We start from the raw sequence: 19,498 nt of genomic DNA on the forward strand, positions 1-19,498 counted from the left end.
AATTACAAGTACAGTGGAAAGTCTCCAAAATAGAATGAAGCAAGCAGAAGAAAAAATCTCAGAATTGGAAGATATCTCCTGTCACCAGGGGGAAACAAACAAAAAGCTGGAAGCAGAGCTGGATCAGGCCAAAAAAGTATTCAAGAATTGAAAAACACTATTAAGAGGCCAAATATAAGAGTTATGGGAGTCCCGGAAGGTGCAGAAAGAGAAGCTGAGTTTGCAAATGTATTTAATGAAATAATCAAGGAAAATTTCCCTAATCTGGAGAAAGAATTGGGAAACAAGATCCAGAAGGGATACAGAACTCCCAACAGGCTTGATCAAAAGTGATCTTCACCAAGACACATGATCATCAAGATCTCTTCAATTGAACATAAGGAAAAGATCCTTAAATGTGCACGTGAAAAAAATCAATTGAGATATAAAAGAATGCCAATTAAGCTCACAGGAGACCTCTCACAGGAAACTCTACAGGCAAGAAGAGAATGGAGTGACATATTCCAAATTCTAAAAGAAAAAAAATTGTCGGCTTAGGATAACATATCCAGCAAAGCTTTCTTTCATCTTTGAAAATGAAATAAAATTCTTCCACAGTAAAAAAAAGCTAAAAGAATTTGCCTCTTCCAAACCTGCCCTACAAATGATACTTCAAGATGTTCTCTTGACAGAGAAATAACACCTACCAAAACCAAAGCTAAATGGGAAGAACATCCTAGTAAAATGACAACAGAAGACTAAATCAATGAACAACCCATTCTTAAAATGACCCTGAATGTAAATGGCTTAAGCTTAATCAAACATCATAGATTAGTAGACTGGATTAAGAAACAAAACCCATCTGTTTATTGTCTGGAGGAGACACACTCCGACAAAGTTCAGTGGAAACTATATCACATGGATTTTATTGTTTTCTGTTTGTTTCATCTCTTCAAAACACTTTCTTCTGATTAAATCATTCAATGACTCGTAGATCATACAGTCACATCATTTTCTTCAAGAAGGTTCTTGATTTTCACTTCTTCAGCTACATGTTATACATTTAATAGCATGTTGTTTAACTTCTTGGTGGTGTTAATTTCTTTTTTCTCCCGGATGTTGAGTTTGTTTTGTGGCTCTTCATTTAAGGGGATGTATAGTAGTTGTGTAATGGATACTGTCATATCTAGTAACATGTCATTTAACTTCATGGCATTATAAATTTCTATTTTTCTTTCTATTTTTGATTTTGTATCATGACTTTTCATTTAAGGGAATGTACAGTAGTTATGTAATGGAGACTAACATTCAGATGTGAGGATGCAGTGTGGTATGCATTTCTGTTTCCAGACAAGGATGGACTTACAGTGAAACTGTTTATATTATATCTTGACAATAGGATGCAGGACTCTCTGCCATTGTCCATGCCCACAATGATAGACATATAATTGAGTATGAATGACTATATGTTAGTAATGATATAAAGGAACTAGGTGGGGGGGGCGTAATTGGGGAGGGAATAAGGAAATATGGAACTGCATCATAAAATGATAGCAATAATAATAAAATGTGGAAAAAAATAAAAATTAAAAAAAAAGAATCTCCATCATAGAGTCACTCGTGGTGTCACAGATAAAAGAGAAATCTAGCAAGACCCTCAGATTTTCATGCAGGAGTCTCCTGGGAAAGCCCTGTAGGCAAAATGCCTTGAGAGGGTGGCAAGCAGTTTGGAGCAGTGGAAGAAAGTGAACACTAGTTCAAGTCCCAACTGCTTCCTTTCATGTCTAGTGCTCTGTTAATGCACCAAGTAAAGAATGGTCCAAATGCTTGTACCTCTGCCACCCACATGGGAGACATGAAACCATTGACTCCTTGCTATTACCTAGGCCAGCTCCAGCCATTGCAACCAATTTGGGTAGTGAATCAATGGATGTATGATCTTTCTTTTTCTGCTCTCCTCTCTCTGAATTTGGACTCAGACTTTCAAATAAATAAGTTTTACCCACAAAGAAATTTCTGAAGGGGACTTTGGGAAAATGGAAGAATGAGAAGTTACTGGGCTTAAGACAAACAAGACAAAGATCAGGAAAAATGCCAAGATATTAAGTTTGAATTACTTACGAACAGGAAAAACCCGATGTGTCTGACTAAGTTTAGAAATCCATATCTTTGCGAACAAGCTTTGGTTCACTCCTCAGGGCAGGTAAGGAAGCAAATGTGATGAAGGTTTCACAAGGGCAACCCACAAAGGACAAACTCAACTAGCTCAGAGTGAAGGAAAGGAAAGAAGCATGCTCTCTGCAGAGAAGAGAAATTAGTAAAAACTCTTCCTTTGTTTTCTGGTATGGACTTCTCAGGTCAAAAGCCATGGGTGGTTGGAAAGAGGGCAGGGTGGAATTCTGCTATTCTGCTTCAGTAGCAAGTAAAATGCTTTTTCAAAAACATTTCTGTGGTGCCAGGGAAGAGAATCTCTGTAGTCTTGCTTAGCAAAATGCCACCATATTTTACTACAAACTACACCAAATGATAACATGTTTTGCTACAAATTATCCCACAGATGTTTACAAGTTTAGCTCTGCCTGCCCCTTTGCCAAAACTGAAAAGAACAGGTGAAACACAAAGCTAGTTTTTCAGCAAGTATACCACATTCTGAGCTCAGGAAATCACACTTCACAAAACATAAACCTGCTCCTTAATGATTGCACAGACTGCAAACAGCATTTTCTGGAAAATACAGAATTTTCTGGCAAAAAAAAAGAATGCCAGGATATGGCATCCAGTAGCACATTTATAGCCCATTAGAGAAGATAATAGAGTTCAGGAGATGCAAAATACGTCAAAATGCAAACTGGACCTCAGTGTCAACAGTACTATTCCAACAAGGACTTCTTGTCTAAAACACTCGCACATATAATACATAATATTATGCAATAATAACATGTCCATATTATGTCTTATGATGCATATTTGCATAGTAATGTATAATGTGAATATTACATATAGTTATATAATATGAATTATATGCATATAAGTATTCTTGAAACTAGCAAGAGGACACCCAGTAGAAAGGTTTATGTTGTGCATGTGTGTGTGTGTGTTTAGGAAAAATCAGGTTACACTCTTTTTATTTGGAACAGAATTATCAGGTATGAACAAGGGAATAAAATGTACCAGCTGTTTAGCCATGATACATTTGTAGTTCATCTTCAATGCAACACAGAACTTTCCCTATCAAATGACTTGCTTTGTCTTGCCATTTCCAAGACTGGACCAGCTTGTAGTGGCCTCAGGCATCTTTAGAGTCTGCTGCTGCTCTCAAGACCACCTGTCCCTCACTTGGCCCACAGAGCCCAGCGATGACTTCTGCTTTGGTCTAGTACCAAAGGAAAAGAGTAGGATGTGTATTACAATCAGCAAAAACCTGTACAGGAAATATCTGTGTTAAACACAAACACTACCAGAGTATTTTACAAACATTTGCACTTCTATAATTGCCACTATCAAGCCAACTATGCTAAAGATGGGGAAACTGGATGCACATCTAATGATAACATGAAACTGGGACTTAAGAGTTTATGCAGTCAGCCACTAAACTCCACTACCATCAGTAGCAGTTTTGTACTATGCGAGTAAAACAGAAAGATTAAATAATAGTAACAGCTCATGTATAAATATTCATTAACAATGGAGCTTTTATTTGAGAAAATGGAAAACTTAAAATATAGAAAATTCACATGGGTAGGTTTTCATTGAGAGTTTCTAAAATTGCAAATCATGTCATATGTAGTGTAAATAATTGTCAATTAACAGAAAGATAATCACCACTCAAACCTGCATTCACTCCTAAATCATTTTTGTAATAGCTCTCTGATTATAGAAGCAATAAATGTTCCACAACATGGTGAGATTTTTAAATCACTTATAGTTCTATCTTCCAGAACTCATCACTGCTGATTTTCACTATGTTTATTCCCTAGTCATCTTTATGGGCGTTTTTCACTTGTATAGTAACAACATTTATGAAATGTGACTGTTTATGCCCAAGTGATCCCTTATTCAAAGAAAAATTTCAACTTCATTATGGTATCCCAATGTATACTAAATAATCACCAAGTGCTCTAAAACTGCAAAAGTGATACACAAGGTGGGGTGATGTTAAGACTCTTATTAATGTCCATGGTTTTGCCTTACAAATGTAAAAGTATTCCAAAATAGAAAATTTAAAAAAAAATCACCTTACAAAAGTACAGAGAAAAATAGACTACTACTAACACATATGCTAATCATTTAAAATTTCAAATATTCCATCAATTGAAGTCATGGTGATGATATTTAAATATGATTTTTATTTCCTTTGCTGCTTACCTCAGAGGAACAAGTAAAATGAAAATAATATTTGCTTCTTGAACTTGTACACAAATTGATGTGACACCTTCATAAATTCATGAGAATTTTAACAAACTAATTCAAAAGCATCTCTAAGATAGGATGACACAGACAACCAAAAGGAAATCATGATTTATTCTTGTTCTAATTCCTCTCAGCAGGTTTTTAAGCAAGCTATCTAGGAAGCATAGTATTATTGTCAACAAATGAATCTCCCAAATCTTCATGCAGGAGGAAAATAAAGCCTCCAGTCAATATATCAGGTTGAAACTGTGCATAGCTGTAATCTCCGGTATCACAAAGGATTGGGAACAGACTGAGAGGAGATGGCTGCTGCTAGCCCAGTGTCACAGCCTTGAAGGAAGCTTCCTCTTGACGGTGCCAGTAATTTTGCCATATGGATTGTCTAATGGTAGCAAGACCTGCGGAAAAAGCACTTGGTAATTTCAGAGACATTAAAACAGCCCTTTCCTTTATATAAATCAACATTAAAACAACAATGGAATGACAACTTGTGACACAGGCAATGTGTATGTGCCACAGTAAGGTCATTTTAAGCATGAGAACAGCTTATTTCTGCCTTCAAGCCTTGATAAATGACTTGCTTTTCCAGAAAATCACAGTGTTTTTGGTTATTAAGATAGAAATGTTTCTAAAACACATGACATATCCCTGCTTTTTAAGTAGAATGTAGTGAATACAGGTTGACCTCTCCTTGATGATTCAATTTGCCCATCAATAAATGTCCAAAGCTGCAATGCCACCATGCCCTCCGGAGCAGCTGAGGACAGCTGAGCTGTTAGCTCAGTGCTAAAGGACTCCAGACAGCTGTACTTAGGAGTTCTGACTTTCCACCTTGCCATTTGTTACTTGTTGTCACAGGCTCCAAGTTCATCCTTCATACCTTTACCTCATACATACCTGTTGGTTGCCCAAGGGCCAGATATTGACCTCAGCCATCCCCAAAGTGCAAAGACAGACACAGAGACAGCTTGTGCACTTACTCCGATGCCTTTCTGTGAAGCCCTGATCTGAGGAGGGGCTTAGAATATTAGACCAACCAGCTCCCTAGGAGGGTTCGCTGCAGGCTTGAAGCTAGGGTCATTGACAAGAGTCTCCTCCCTCTGCCAGCATGTCTTAGTTGACCAGCACTGTCTGTCTTGGTAGCTGACCCCTCTTCTGATTAGCATCCTCTTGTTTTGCTACAGGTGGACATGGCAAGATTACCTTTAGGTCTATCTTCTGCCTGCTAGAAACTAAACATTTTTTTTTTAAAGATTTATTTATTTGTTGGAAAGTCAGATATACAGAGAGGAGGAGAGACAGAGAAGAAGATCTTCTGTCCCATGATTCACTCCCCAAGTGAGTGCAACAGCCGATGCTATTCTGATCCGAAGCAAGGAGCCAGGAACCTCTTCCAGGTGCAGGGTCCCAAGGCCTTGGGCCATCCTCGACTGCTTTCCCAGGCCACGAGCAGGGAGCTGGATGGGAAGTGGAGCTGCCGGGATTAGAACTGGCGCCCATATGGGATCCCAGGTGAGGACTTTAGCCACTAGGCCATGCTGCCGGGCCCAATGCTAATCATTTTTAAAGAGTTCCATATTCTAGTCAATGGCCTACTGGTAGTCACCATTCTTTTCTGTCTCTGGCGCTAACACTAGTGCTTCCCTCCTTTCAGTGAATGAATAGCACATGGATCAGAGATTGCAACTCAGGGGTCTATGTCACTTACACTAAGCATCTAAATTTTCCCCTTGCTTCCCAAAGCCACTCTGTCACTCCACCTGCAGCCAAAAATAGTATAAAGCTCAGTGGAGTCTACCAATATTAGACGAGGTCGGGTGCGTTCAGGGTAGTATGGCCGTAGTCAGGTCTACCAATATTATTTGCATAACTGTCACAAGGTGCCTAGACAGAAGAATCGCAAGGCCATTGAATCAGCAGATCCAGGATGGGAGAACTGGAGACCTCAGTACCAGCCCTTTGCTACTGAAGGATATGACAGCACAGCAGCAGAGGCATGCTAATAGGCTCCTTTCCCATCTCATTCCCTCGTATACCAAACAAAGTACCTAGAATTTGGGCTGAAAATTCTAGGAACCAGTGGGAGGATGAATCAAATGGAGAGCTACTATAATTTTGAAAGCCCAAGAGGCAAGGGTTGTTCTTTTCCCTAGGAACTGATCACAACAGGCAATGGATCAGGGATTCAGGCTGCCAGGCCTGACACACTGGAGGAGTTAGCCTTCTGCTATGACTAAAAACAAGTCAGGGTAAGCACCATTTCTGAAATAAAGGTTTCCTTTCAAAATCTGAATTTCCTCATCTTGCCTTCTACAATTGCAATTAGAAATACAAAAATACTTCATCCACACTGTGTGTATTGTGCTGCATACTTTTGAAGCGACTGTTTTATCAAGAGGTAGATAAGAGGGAAGAAAATACAAATGGAATCCCCCTTTTTCCTCCTCATTGTCTCATGGTGGAAGAATAATGAAGCAGCAGCCTTGTTGGCACTTTTCAGAATAGTGCATCTCAGATTTGTTCGCCAGACATGCTCTGTTCATCCCATGTCCTCTTCTCTCTGTTACTCCCAAATTTGCTCCATAGCCATCATCCACTTCTAAGGCTCTCCAGCTTCAGGCATATGAAAGGCCCAGAGTCTAGAGGCTTCTAGTCAGTGGCAACTATGAATATTCCCAAAGCAGGAGCAGGTGCTTGGCACGGCTGCTAAGATACCCCTTCGGGTGCTCACACCCAAGTTGGAATTGCTGAGTTTGAATCCTGGATCCAGTCCCAGTTCCAGGTTGCTGCCGATATGTACCCTAGGAGGCAGCAGTTGGAGGATCTTGTAGTTGGGTCTCTGCCATTCATACAGAACATCTAAATTAACTTCTTCACTTCTATCTTAAGCCTGGCCCAACCTGCTGTTGCAGGCGCATAGGAAGTGAACCAGCAAATGAGAGGTGCATCTTTCTGTTTTGATCTCTTTGCCTTTCAAATAAATATAAATAAGTAACTAATTAAATTTAACTTAATTTTGATGATATATTATGCAATGTTAATAAGGAGATTGGGCCAAGGAGTATGTGGGAAGTTTGTTATTATGATCCTATAATTTTTGTTTTGTAAATTTAAAGCTATTCTAAAATATTAACTAATAACACATAGATCTGTGGATATATACATAAATAAATATTCTCCAAACCAACCGTTGTTAACCTTGACATTATCAACTCCGGCTTATATCGAGGCATGAGACAGGGCGGGATGGAGGCTGCTTACCTCTTCCTTGTTGATCAGTCCCATCTTGGACATGTCTATGTTAAAGTAGTGAATGTTTGGCAGGCTGATTTCCATATCCTCTATCTAGAATCCACAACAAAATGTATTACATTGAGCAATAATAAATTCTTCTGTCACTTTTTGTACCTCATCCCACCTATCTACTACCCCATTACACAGCTCTGTGTTGAAGGCACCCTCTGATGTTCCTATATTCTCCAATACTGTTCTTTCCTGTGTCTCTTATTATGAGATGTTGGCTTTCTCTTTGATAAACAAAAATTCTTTGAGTCAGAAATCTGGGACCTCTTCAGTATCCAATTGACTGGCAGGTATTGACTGATCAACATCCTAAATTCTTCTTCCTTCCATTCATTCTTTTGCAGGTCTGTCCTTAACACTAACAAGTCCTGGAATAAAACTTTAATTGGAGATCCAAGTGCCAGATTGATAAAGACTTTGAAGTTATAAATTAAGCTAACAGAAACTTTTAAGTAAAATATGTTCCTTCTCCTAACTTGACAAATATACCTTTCTAACATTCTGGGAGGCCAGGTGTTCATTTAAAATGTTTCTACTCTTTGGAATCCCAGGCCAGGACAAGGCAGCATGGGAACAGTCAGTTCCCGGCACCTGTCTTGGACTCACATGGGTAGGCACTCTGGCTTATATGCCAAGTCCTTCCACGCATCCTACAAACACCTGCCCCTTGGCCAGCTCTCAGTCCTTGTGTTCTCTGCCCTTCAGAGAATGGTTCTTAGGGAGAGGTTGGCTCCAGTTCCACAAGGAGGCTCAGTGCTCTTTGAACAGGAGGTTCTAAGAAAACAGTAGCTCCTGAAAGGTTGGTTGTTTTGGTCCCACCAACTGCTCACCCTGCAGAGGGAGAACCAGCCAAAAGGAAGCCTCTAAAGTGCTGTGCCACCATGGGAGTCCCTCTCACCCAGGTCTAAGGGAGGCACGCCTCCTTCTCATTTTCACCAGGGCCTTGTCCCATGCTCTCCTCGTTGCATTTCTGCAATTACTCCCAGCAAAATCTTCTTGCATTTTAATCTGTCCTACTTCTGTCAGAAATCTTTTCTAGAGTGCAAATTTAATCATGTTTCATTCAATCTAAACCCCTCAGTGGCTTCTAGGCACTTTCAGGGTAAAGTGTACAGGCTCCCCGCCTCATCGCTAAGCACAGGCAGAGACTCTCACCCCTCCAGTTTCATACATGGGAGATGCTTAAAAGTTAGTGACTCTGTTGTTCCAAGTTAGTGGCCCTGTTTTAATACCTCTTCTTTTCATAGTTTTCCTTACAGTAATCCCCATCCTTAAGTGTGGACTCAGCTTCTATTTGTCCCTACAGATTCAACACCAACACCTCTCCCTCCAGAAAATGTGGCTGGCTGGAATGAAAGCATTCCATAATACTTTTTCCCTACAGTAAATTTACTAGCTAACTTACTTGTTTTTATTGCTGTTTTCACTTAGCCTTGCACTCTTGAAGGGCAGGGATCATGTCCAATTGATCTTTGTATCCCTAGTGCACTGCCAGAGACACAGCCACCTTTCAACCACCGAATCTCCTACATCTGCTATCTTTCATTCTTTGTCTGGCTCCCCTTGAAGCATAGATCCTCCATCTATGTACCTCTCCCTTAAGTCAATCAAGTAGCCTAAGCATGAGGCTTCAGTCCATGGCAGATTGGAGAGACTGAAAGGAATTTCAACAAAGCTGAAAAACTACAGCAGTGGCCTGCATTTTCAGGTTGGACAGATTTTTCCATTTTTTGCTCTCTTTTAACTTGCTATAACAAGCTTTTGAACAACAGCAGATGTCATGTTTCATGTGTCTCCCACTTTCTTATTTTAACTCTCAACTCTGTCTCGGAGCTGACAGGAGACACAACAATGTTCTCAATCCCCAAAATGGCAAGTAACAACAACCTACCTCAGGGACACGGCTCAGAGCAAGCACCTGGATGTCATACAGGGTCTTCTGGACAGAGGGTGAGTACTCGCCTTTGTCATAGGGGCCAGCAAATTTCTCCAGAATAGTGTCACGAACAATGTCCCTGAAACACAGTGGTAAGAATTGTTATAGGATGGATTTTAGCAAAGCTTTACAGAACCAAGAAGTAGAAAGCTTTTCTCCCCCAGAAAAACAATTATATCAATGGTTTCAGAGGATAATAATACTTCGTAATGTCAAGAAAACACTCACCCTCATTTTGCATTTCCTTACACACACACACACACACATACACACACACCCTTCAACAACTGTATTGAATATCAACAGGCTGTCTTCATAGGTCAGCACCAGAGCTACATGGGTATTCAGACTAAGTCTCCCACCATGTTTCAGGAGCCCATAATGAAGACTTCAGAGTGCTAAATACATCTAATTGGGTTGCTTGACTGGTCACTTGAATTGTTATATTAGTGGCTTTGCTTTGTGCCTAACCTGTACTAAGCAGTCTGTGGCTGTTACTGAATTTTCAATATAGATGAAGCAGATACTACTAGATTCACCAGTTAAGAGGAGAGGAAATTGTACATGAGAGGTACTGCTCAGTGCAGCAATTAACTCACTGCTTGGGATATCTGCATTTCACACCAAGTGTCTACTTTAATTCCCAGCTACTCTGCTTCCCACCCAACTCCCAACTAATGGGGGGAAATGGGGATCTTGAGGGGCAGCAGAGCCTGGCTCATGCAGGTGGCTGCTGCTACATACAGGTGAGATCTGGTACTGTAATATAGGTTGGACCTCTGGCTGAGGCACTGGCATCCCATGTGGCCACTAGTTTGGACCCCAGCCACTGGACTTCAGGTCCAGCTCTGTATTGGCAGTCTTGGAGGGCAGCAGAGGACAGCCCTGCACCCATGTGGGAGACCCAGAGGAAGCTCCTGGCTTCTGGTTATTGTGGTTGTTTGGGTAGTAAACTATTGGATGGAAGATCTTTCTGTCTCTCTCTTTCTTCTCTCTTTGTAACTCTGCCTCTCAAATTAAAATAAAATAAATCATAAAACAATGCAAAAAAACACTGTTCATGAAATGGGAGAAAATCTATCTCATAATAAAGGGAGCAGGGAAAGCTATGATGGGGAAAGAATTATGATGGGTAAACCCCAGCTGGGCAGAAAGCAAACTCAGGGAGTCCAAAGGCCTAATTGTCCCTTGTCAAAGAGATAATAATAGTAATAGCATCTTGAGATTTTCCAAACGTTTGTCATTTTCAAAGTGCATCTATAAAATTCCTATCATTTTTAGTTTCGCCTAGAGTGACCAATAGTCTCAGTTTTCCTAGGCTCATGGCATTTTCCATGACATGGGACATTCTGTGTTCATAACAAGAAAATGGGCAAACTGGGGCAGGATGGTCACCCCAGGTTAACTCTATCTGCCTCACCACAAAGCCAGATTATCTCTTCATTTGATACAGGGCTCCTTACAGTGTGCTCCATGATGCACCAGATTTAGTTTCATCTGGGAGTTTGTACGAAATGTAAATTCACAGACTTATACATAGGAGCCCCTGACAGCAGGGGCTACTATCTTCATTTGAACAAGCTTCAGGTGATTCGGGTGCATACTAACATTTGAGAACCAAAAAAATTAATTAATTAATTAAAAAAAGAGAACCACTGTTTAATAAGGCAAAAACTGGAAGAAATTTCTGGATAGCATATAAACAGCTACTGTTTCCCATTTAAATCTAAGACTCCATGAAGCCTGGATGCAGGGGAGAAACAAGACACTTCCTGTCCCAGTGTCAGCTCCTCTACATTCATACCAAGTGGCCTCAAAATCCACATCTTTGCTTTGTTGGTAGCGCCACTTGCAGTACACCTGGGTGGCAAAGCACCGGTCCTTGACCTCCGGGAGGGTAGTAAACTGGTCTTTAATGAATCCTTCAAAGCCAGACTGGGTTGTTTTCAAGACCTTGAGGTCTTTGATTCCAGAATGAATAACTGGAGGTCCTGAAATGTAGGAGAGAATGTAGAGAGTAATATAGCAGAGGATGAGATCATAGACAAAATGCCTCCTGCAAACACCTGACCTGAGTACTACGATCATAAATACAAGACTTTGTGGCCAAATGGGACAAACTAGAGACCATTATACTAAAGGAAATGAGCCAATCCCAAAAAGTCAGATATCATATGTTTGCTCTAATATAAAATAATATGATGTCAAATCTAGAGATATTACTTGTTAATCTTACCTTATGTCATTTCCTACTGACCTGTACCTTCTGTAATAAGATCTTGTGATATAATTCATTAATCAACCATCCATAAGAGGCTGACTGTTTATAATTACCTGAGATGGTCAATGTTCTTTTTAACACTGTTACTGGTACTGCCTATAAACAACAAAGATCTAGTCCTCATTTCACCCTCATTAGGACCCTGGGATACAAGAATGAACTTACAATGAAATGACTAACAGTCTCCCACATGGTTGGGAGACAATATGATGGACTTGTGAAAATTCACAAAAAAAAAAAAAAACCCATCCACTGTGAGACTGGAAGGGAGAACATAGGGGAAGGGAGGAAGCTTAAAGAGGGATAAGAGAGACTCTAACACCAAAAAACAATAAAAATAATTACAAAAAAAGAACATGGTACAATATGCCTATGCCAAGAACCATTGTCCTGCCCATTTGTTCTGCCTTCTTGTGACTTCTGAAGACTGAGCCAGGCAAATGGTGGCCCTGTCCTTCCACCTGTTTTGGCCTCTCCTGCTCTAGGAAGATTGACTTCTATACTGTGTCAAAGACATGGAAATGAACATCTTCCTCCTATCTATGTGCAGCAATCTCTCAGCCAAATAACCTTGAAAAATTTTAACTCTACCTCATTCCACTGGCAATTTTGCTCAAATGGTTTTTTGAGGTCCTTGGGAGAAGGCCTCTCTGCTTGCCATGGTCCCCCTATAGGGAGCAGTCCATATGTTGCTCATCCACAGTGGTAGACAGCTCCAGTCAGCACTGGGCCCAAAAGGCACATCTAGTCTCCTATGCGTATGAAGGTAATGAACCAGACAACTTCAAGAACAGGTAGCAGCACAGACCTAGCTACACCTAAAGAAATGCTGAGAGGATGAGGCTCGTGGTTCTCTGAGCATACGTCAGCTTCAGCTGGTATGGTGAAGGCTTTTGAGTATTGGCTGAAGGAGAAGTGTTAAAATTGGGTCACAGACACTGTGGGGAGACGAAGAGGAGTTAAATGCAATGGAGGAGATGATGCAGATACTCCTTCTATCACTAATATTTCTCCTGAGCTAATGGGGCAGGCAGGTGCCAGTCCTAATCTAAAGCCAGCCTTGCAGTTACAGCTTAGGGCCCAGGTAACTGGTGGAGCACAGATTCAAGGAGGTAAAGAGTCTTTCTCTTTCTATTTGAATCACTATACAGCCACAGCCGCTTAATGAAGTCTAAGTAGAACACAGCATTGGGTAATGCATTGAGAGACATCCACAGTGTGGACGTCACATTGTAACCAATGGACACAGTGACTGCCAGAAGGTGGGAGTGTTTGTTGGGATAGTCTAGAAGTTTTATAGTACAAAAGCTACAAGATCAAGAAGATTCAGAAAATGATAGTCCAATTCTTATATATAGGTGCAGGTTGGTACCATTATGGGACCTTTGGGTAGCACTTGGCAAACCCCAAAAGCAAAGGTATGATGGGAGACTTATTCATACTGCCTTTTTTCAGTCTCCAAGTCAGCCCTGGTTAGTAGCTGTCCCTCTTGAGCATAGTCTAAAACTCAAGGGTTAGAGGTGCCAGAGATCACCATATATGTGGTCTTAATTGGAGATTAAGAATGTAACTCACTATCCTCAATTAAAATTCAAGGAAACTCTTTAAAAAAAAAAACTCTTTAAATGAAGTCTATGATTTGCATCACCTGTGTGGTTTCAAATGGTGTAGCTAGCTGAGGAGCAGTTTTAGACTATATCTTGGTATTTTCGTATACTACACAAAAATAGCAATGGCCAGTGGTTAGTGTGAGATCTTCTGATTAAATAAGGAGTTCTGGTCAAAATGTTCCAGGACAATGTGGTTAAACAGAAAAATAACTGCTTAGCACTCTGAAGTTCTCACTAGATGCCATATCTAAAGAAAGATCAGAAGAAAAACACCAGCAATACTCTAATGACTTCAGTTGGTGGGGTTTACCAGAAATATATTATAAACACATAGTGCCTCAAAATTAGAATTTTCTTAAATGTAATGAATCAAAATCAGCCAATAAATATTTGTAGAGTAAATTAATAAATTAATAGTAAGGTTGATTCACATCAAGAAATAAGTATGTTTTTCTTTCCTAAATAGTTCACTGTCATCAATCTTTTCCATTCCCCACCCTGATCCCACTCCATTCTCACCCACAGTATGGCCAGGGAAAGGACAAGACTGACAATGCTTTAGAATCTCCTGTTTACAGGCATGCTTTTGATTGTTGCCTTTTAAAATCTTAATCTTTCTTAAAAATCAAAAATTTATAATGTAGATTTTTTTATACATCTGACATTTAGTCACTTACATTTAATCATATGGTTAGAAACCAACATACTTGAAGTGGAAGTTCGATACCAAATTGTTGGAGTCAATGCTTTTCTTCCTCCTTTTTTGATCATTCTCCATCTATGCACTCTTCCTTCCTTTCTTTACCTCTTTCTCTTTTAAGTGTTGCAGTCTTTCCAAGAGACAAGAAGGTTGATACCTCAATATCATAGTGTGATTTGAGAGACTCAAACAGGACCCCAAGCTGAAAAATACAATCTCCCTTGGTCTGAGATGGAGCCGGATACATCACTTTTTTTTTTTTTTCGGATACATCACTTTTTAAAATGGTGTTCAGGGCCCTGCGTGGTGGCCTAGTGGCTAAAGTCCTCGCCTTGAAAGTGCCAAGATACCATATGAGTACTGGCTCTAATCCCGGCCGCCCTGCTTCCTATCCAGCTCCCTACTTGGGGCATGGGAGAGCAGTTGATGAGTATCCAAAGCCTCGGGACTCTGCACCCATGTGGGAGATGCAGAAGAGTTCCTGGCTCCTGGTTCCTGGCTTCAGATCAGCTCAGCTCTGACCGTTCTGGTCATTTGTGGAATGAATCATCGGATAGAAGATCTTCCTCTCTGTTTCTCCTCCTCTCTATATAAATTTGACTTTGCAATAAAAATAAATGAATCTTTTAAAAATGCTTTGAATGTATCTTGAAAAATTTATATTTCATAAACATTTATTATTGAAATGTAGCGATTCCTTAGCAGAGTAACTCCTTCAGCCTTTGCAAGTTAAGATTATATACTTACAATAGTAGCCCCTTCCAGAAAACAAAATCTTATAAAAATGAAGCATGATTTTGTGATCAGGAGTGGTACGCACCTGAGTAGTGGAAACTTTTCAGTGGGAATAACGTGAATGAGGAGCAAGAACCCTATTCCTTTCCTTCAGCTGCGTTTGAACATTAGCATCCATATAAACCATTCTAACTTTAAAGGCTCTTGCATTGGACTGCATCTTTCAAGGATTCCTGCATGCATGCTACATGGTGCTTGAGCCCACTGAGGAACTCACATTTCTTAATTTAGGTCCTAGCATTTGCATAGTTTCCCCAACTCCCATTTTGAAGAACACTATGCTCCTGAAGAAATTATTAACCTCTCACTTCCTTGACTTTCTCATCCGAAAAGTGGAAACAATAATCTTGTCTATTTATTAGAGAAGCAGATGGCAAAGGTAATGCATGGAAAATGCATCTCACTTAGGAGAATAGATGCCTTCAACAAATCTTCCCTGAAACTTACTATGATGATTTTTCTCTGTGATGATTTTTCTTACCGGCTTCAACCACCTGTACATACTTCCCTCAAGATTTACAAAGGCTCTTTGTGTTACAATGAGCCATCCCCTCCTCTTCCGATTCAGGAAAAGGTGACCTAAGAAGAATGTCAGTCCTAGTAGGTCTCTTTTAAAACGTCAGGACTACCCCTAGAATGCGAAAAAGAAGAAAGCGGGCACATTTTAAACATTTGTTTTGGCATCATTTTCACACTAAATAAAATGTTTTGTGTTCCCTGAGACAATTAACTATTGCCACAGCTTTGGCAGAAAGCAAACCTACTCTGGTGCTCTCATTTTATGAACAACACAAACGAGACTCTTGAATGTTAAAAGAATTTTTTCCTTGGCACATGTTAAACACGCTGGATGAAATCACAGAGCTTATTTTATCTTCTGGATTGGCAGTGTCCCAGCTTTCTGAACATTTGTAAGAACCTGAGGCTTTCAAATTCATGGGCTCATCAACTTAAAATATAGTGCCTCACACACACTAAAAAAAGATGCCAATTTAGACTAACAAGAAATAATTCAACCAAAAAGACTGTCCTTTTCTAGGTTATTTTACATGAAACCACTTAATCAGCTTTGTTTTTTTCTGCCATGGTTATAGAGTAATGCAAAAGTAAGGAAGATTTTTTTCATAATTTACATTTTAGACTATAATCTTTTCTAGCTTTCACTGTCCTCCCACGCACTTAACAGATTGTGGCTTATCTCTCGGAGAAGCATCCACCCTACTCTCAAGCTCTCTGAGGGGGAAAAAAACCTCACTGTGAATTAATAGAAAATAAGCCCAATTTCTTACCTACGCATCAGGTGTCACAAAGCACAAAGCTTTACAGAGCCAAGACAAAAAAAGAAAACCTTGTCATGAAGAGGATAATTGCTTCCACATTTAACACCTCCAAAAAGACACAAATAGCTAAAAGGAGGATATTTTAAACTATATTAAATCATTCTAGTAGAAGCTCTCAAACTTGTAAAGTGCTAGAAAAAGTGAAGATCAATTAAATATCGTTTGCCCTTGAAGTCCATTTAGCTCATGCTGGGAGAGGAAAAGCTCACCCCCTTTGTGCAGTTCCGGATAGGGAGAGATGACATCACTCATAGGGAACGAAGTGAACTGGCATCTGTGCAACTAAGTGATGGCCAAGGTGACTGTAAATGACCCCATGTTTGCCAAGGACTTTACTTGTATGGGAACCGAGGTGCGCTTTAGGACATCCACAGCCTTCTGGGCAGTGGTCACCGCTGGTCGTGGTTTTCTACTTTTCCTGTCTCACATTTTCTCACCTTGTCACCTCTTAAATATGTCCACAGGAACTGCACTTTCAACAGCTCCTTTCCTTAAAAGCATCTTCTTACCCACACCTGACTTCACTTCAATGGATGTAAGGGACTTTTTTTTTTGCCACCAGAAGACAGTGTCTCTAACTTAGCTCTGTCTCTTTTTCACCTTGACGTTGGCTGAATCATTACAATTAGTGTCAAAACAGCAGAAATCTGATACTTCAAGAACTGTGAGTTATAATTTAAATAGTGCACAAATTTAGGAGCAATTCAGTTTAGATTAGTGACTCAATGATCTCAGCAACATCAAGGCTTGGCTAAGTTTGCAGTTCAGCAAAGGAAAAGAGTTCTGAAGATCACGATTCCATGTGTCGCCTGCACTGACAGCCCGCATCACACCTGCACAGCCTATTTCTCATATCGGAAAGTCATAAGCCTCGCATCATCCTTCATCCCTGGGAGTGAGCAAGTTTTTTCTACCAGATTCTCTCACAGAACCAGCAGATTTTGAAATATATACAGTTCAACAATGTAGTTTTAAAAGAAATAGCATAGTGATAGTTTCAGAAGAATTTCAAAGACTTCAAATGGTGCTTAGGATTCATTAGGGTTTCTATAAATACTTTTCAGTTGATAAATAAGAATGAATCCAGTCTACGGGGAGAAACTCAGTCACAAATATAGAATGCAAGCATCCCTTTGGGAGTTGTGTGACTGTGTAATTAAATTCCTATTTTATTTATTTATTTATTTATTTATTTGGAAGGTAGAGATACATATAGGAAAACAGAGCTAGACACAAAACTCCCCGATTTGCTAACTCACTTCCCAAATGTCTACAACAGCCAGGACTGGGCCAAGTCAAAGCCAGCAGTCAGGAGTTCAGTCCAGGTCTTCCAAGTGGCTGGGAGGGATCCAAGTACTTGAACCAGCACCTGCTGCCTCCAAGAGTGTGTACCACCGGGAAACCAGAAGTCAACCCCAGCACTTGTAGGTACCCCAAATAGAACTTAACTTTCGTGCCAAATTTATATCCCAAGACCTATGTTTGAAGAGGTAAATATCTCATCATCGTAGCCAGCTTCCTACCAAAGCCCCCAGTTAGAGGTTTATACAAACATCCTTCACACTGCATGCACTCATAGATACTTCTTATGACACTGAATCTAATATTGACATATATTACAATATCTGCAGTTGTCGCAAATTAAGATTAAACTCTTCTACCAAAAGGGCTTACATCCCTGCTCTTCAAAGAGGGACTATACAAGCACCATCTTTATAGAGCTCCGGAAGATAACACGCACGCTCATATGCACACATATAACTGCTTATACTTAGGGAAACAGCTTTCCCTCCCCTCGCCCTGATCCCTGCCAATCCTGCATGATATAGAGTGAGGCTGGACTTGACATGAGACAAGCTGGAGCTTCTGGGAACACTGCCATGATGATCTCAGTCCTCTGAAACTTTCAGCTTTCGGCAGAGAGAAAACACTCTTCCCTGATTATGGTGGCTACTTCTCCGTTCTGCAGCAGCTAGGTGATAAGGGTTCAGGCTGATCTTAAATCGCAGGGACTTCTGGAAAGAACACTTATATCAAGAGAAGCCTGCTTTCTTTTCACAGTCAACAGAACCTTGTACTTGGACATGTTGTTTCCACCTCCACAGCTCTGCTAAAAGTACTCCAATGGGAGCCACCAAGCAGCCCTGTTTGTGAGCTGCACAGATTCTCTCCATGTCTCCTGTTCATCCACACTTCTTAGCCCTCCTGTGACTAAAGCTATGCCCTCTTCCTCCTGAATACCCCGCTAGACAATACTTGGCAGCCATCCTCCACCCCGCCCCAGTTGCATTAGCTACAGCAGTGTGATTGTATTTTAGCAGTAGAAGCCCCATGTGTTTTGGTTTTTGTTTGTTTGTTTTTTACTTTAAAAAATTTTATTTTGATTTTTGAATTTTATGGTACAATTCCATAAAGTCGAGGAGTCCCCCATCACAAATTCCCACCCCCCGATTGATTTTCCCCATATTGTTACAATAGTGTAGTCCTTCATAAGGAGTTATAAAGGCTTGTGAGGTTCTGTCCCACCCAACCCTTTTAACTGCTCCAAGTTATTTTCCTGTGCTGGATACTTGGTATGAGGATCTACTCTCAGGGTAAATCCAAAAACTAAGTGTTAAAATTGTAAGGATGCCATCAACTCTGCATAACAACATGGAGTGCAATGCTGTTTCCACCACCAGCCCTCAACACACATATACACATGGTGGCTGGGCACACAAATGCTAAACTGGACTCACCTGTGAAAAGGCAGCTTCTTGGACTGAGACACAGCACACAGGCTTACTCAATACGCATCCTGTTCTCACAATAATCAGACCTACTTTCCTAAAACATATTTCTTCCGCACACCTGACACCACTATTCCAATCCTTCAGTCTCTTTCTCTTTAAACTGCTCAGCCCTGAAATTAAGGTGTTGTCCCTGGGACTCCCATATTTTCTCAGTTTGTTTTTTGGGAATCTCCTTTCTTACTGCATCTTCACCTACCATCACTTTATTGACGTTCACCAAATAGATAACCAGGTAGGTTTCCAAACTCACCAGCTTTCCCCTAAAAACTTTCTCCTTGTCTGTATTCTTTCTAGTGATTTCCAAAATCTCCCACTTAACTGTTACTTTACCTCCAGCTGTCCAATCTTCATA

At 40.4% G+C, this 19,498-nt stretch overlaps 1 protein-coding gene across 1 annotated transcript in view; it reads right to left on the bottom strand.

Moving 5' to 3' along the window:
* Positions 1 to 3,652: 3,652 nt before the first annotated feature.
* The window catches only part of LOC121160995 (uricase), a 45,447-nt gene continuing 29,601 nt past the window's right edge, over positions 3,653 to 19,498 (bottom strand). Inside the window, exons 5-8 of the mRNA XM_040987224.1 lie at positions 11,433 to 11,619; positions 9,584 to 9,707; positions 7,651 to 7,734; positions 3,653 to 4,787 (exon numbers count right to left, since the gene is read on the bottom strand). Coding sequence (XP_040843158.1) covers positions 4,713 to 4,787; positions 7,651 to 7,734; positions 9,584 to 9,707; positions 11,433 to 11,619 — 470 coding nt within the window. The 3' untranslated portion in view covers positions 3,653 to 4,712. The remainder of the gene's footprint in view (positions 4,788 to 7,650; positions 7,735 to 9,583; positions 9,708 to 11,432; positions 11,620 to 19,498) is intronic.

This window comes from Ochotona curzoniae, unplaced genomic scaffold (genome assembly GCF_017591425.1).
Source record: "Ochotona curzoniae isolate NIBS_2020 unplaced genomic scaffold, NIBS_Ocur_1.0 contig_4612, whole genome shotgun sequence".
Taxonomy (NCBI): domain Eukaryota; kingdom Metazoa; phylum Chordata; class Mammalia; order Lagomorpha; family Ochotonidae; genus Ochotona; species Ochotona curzoniae.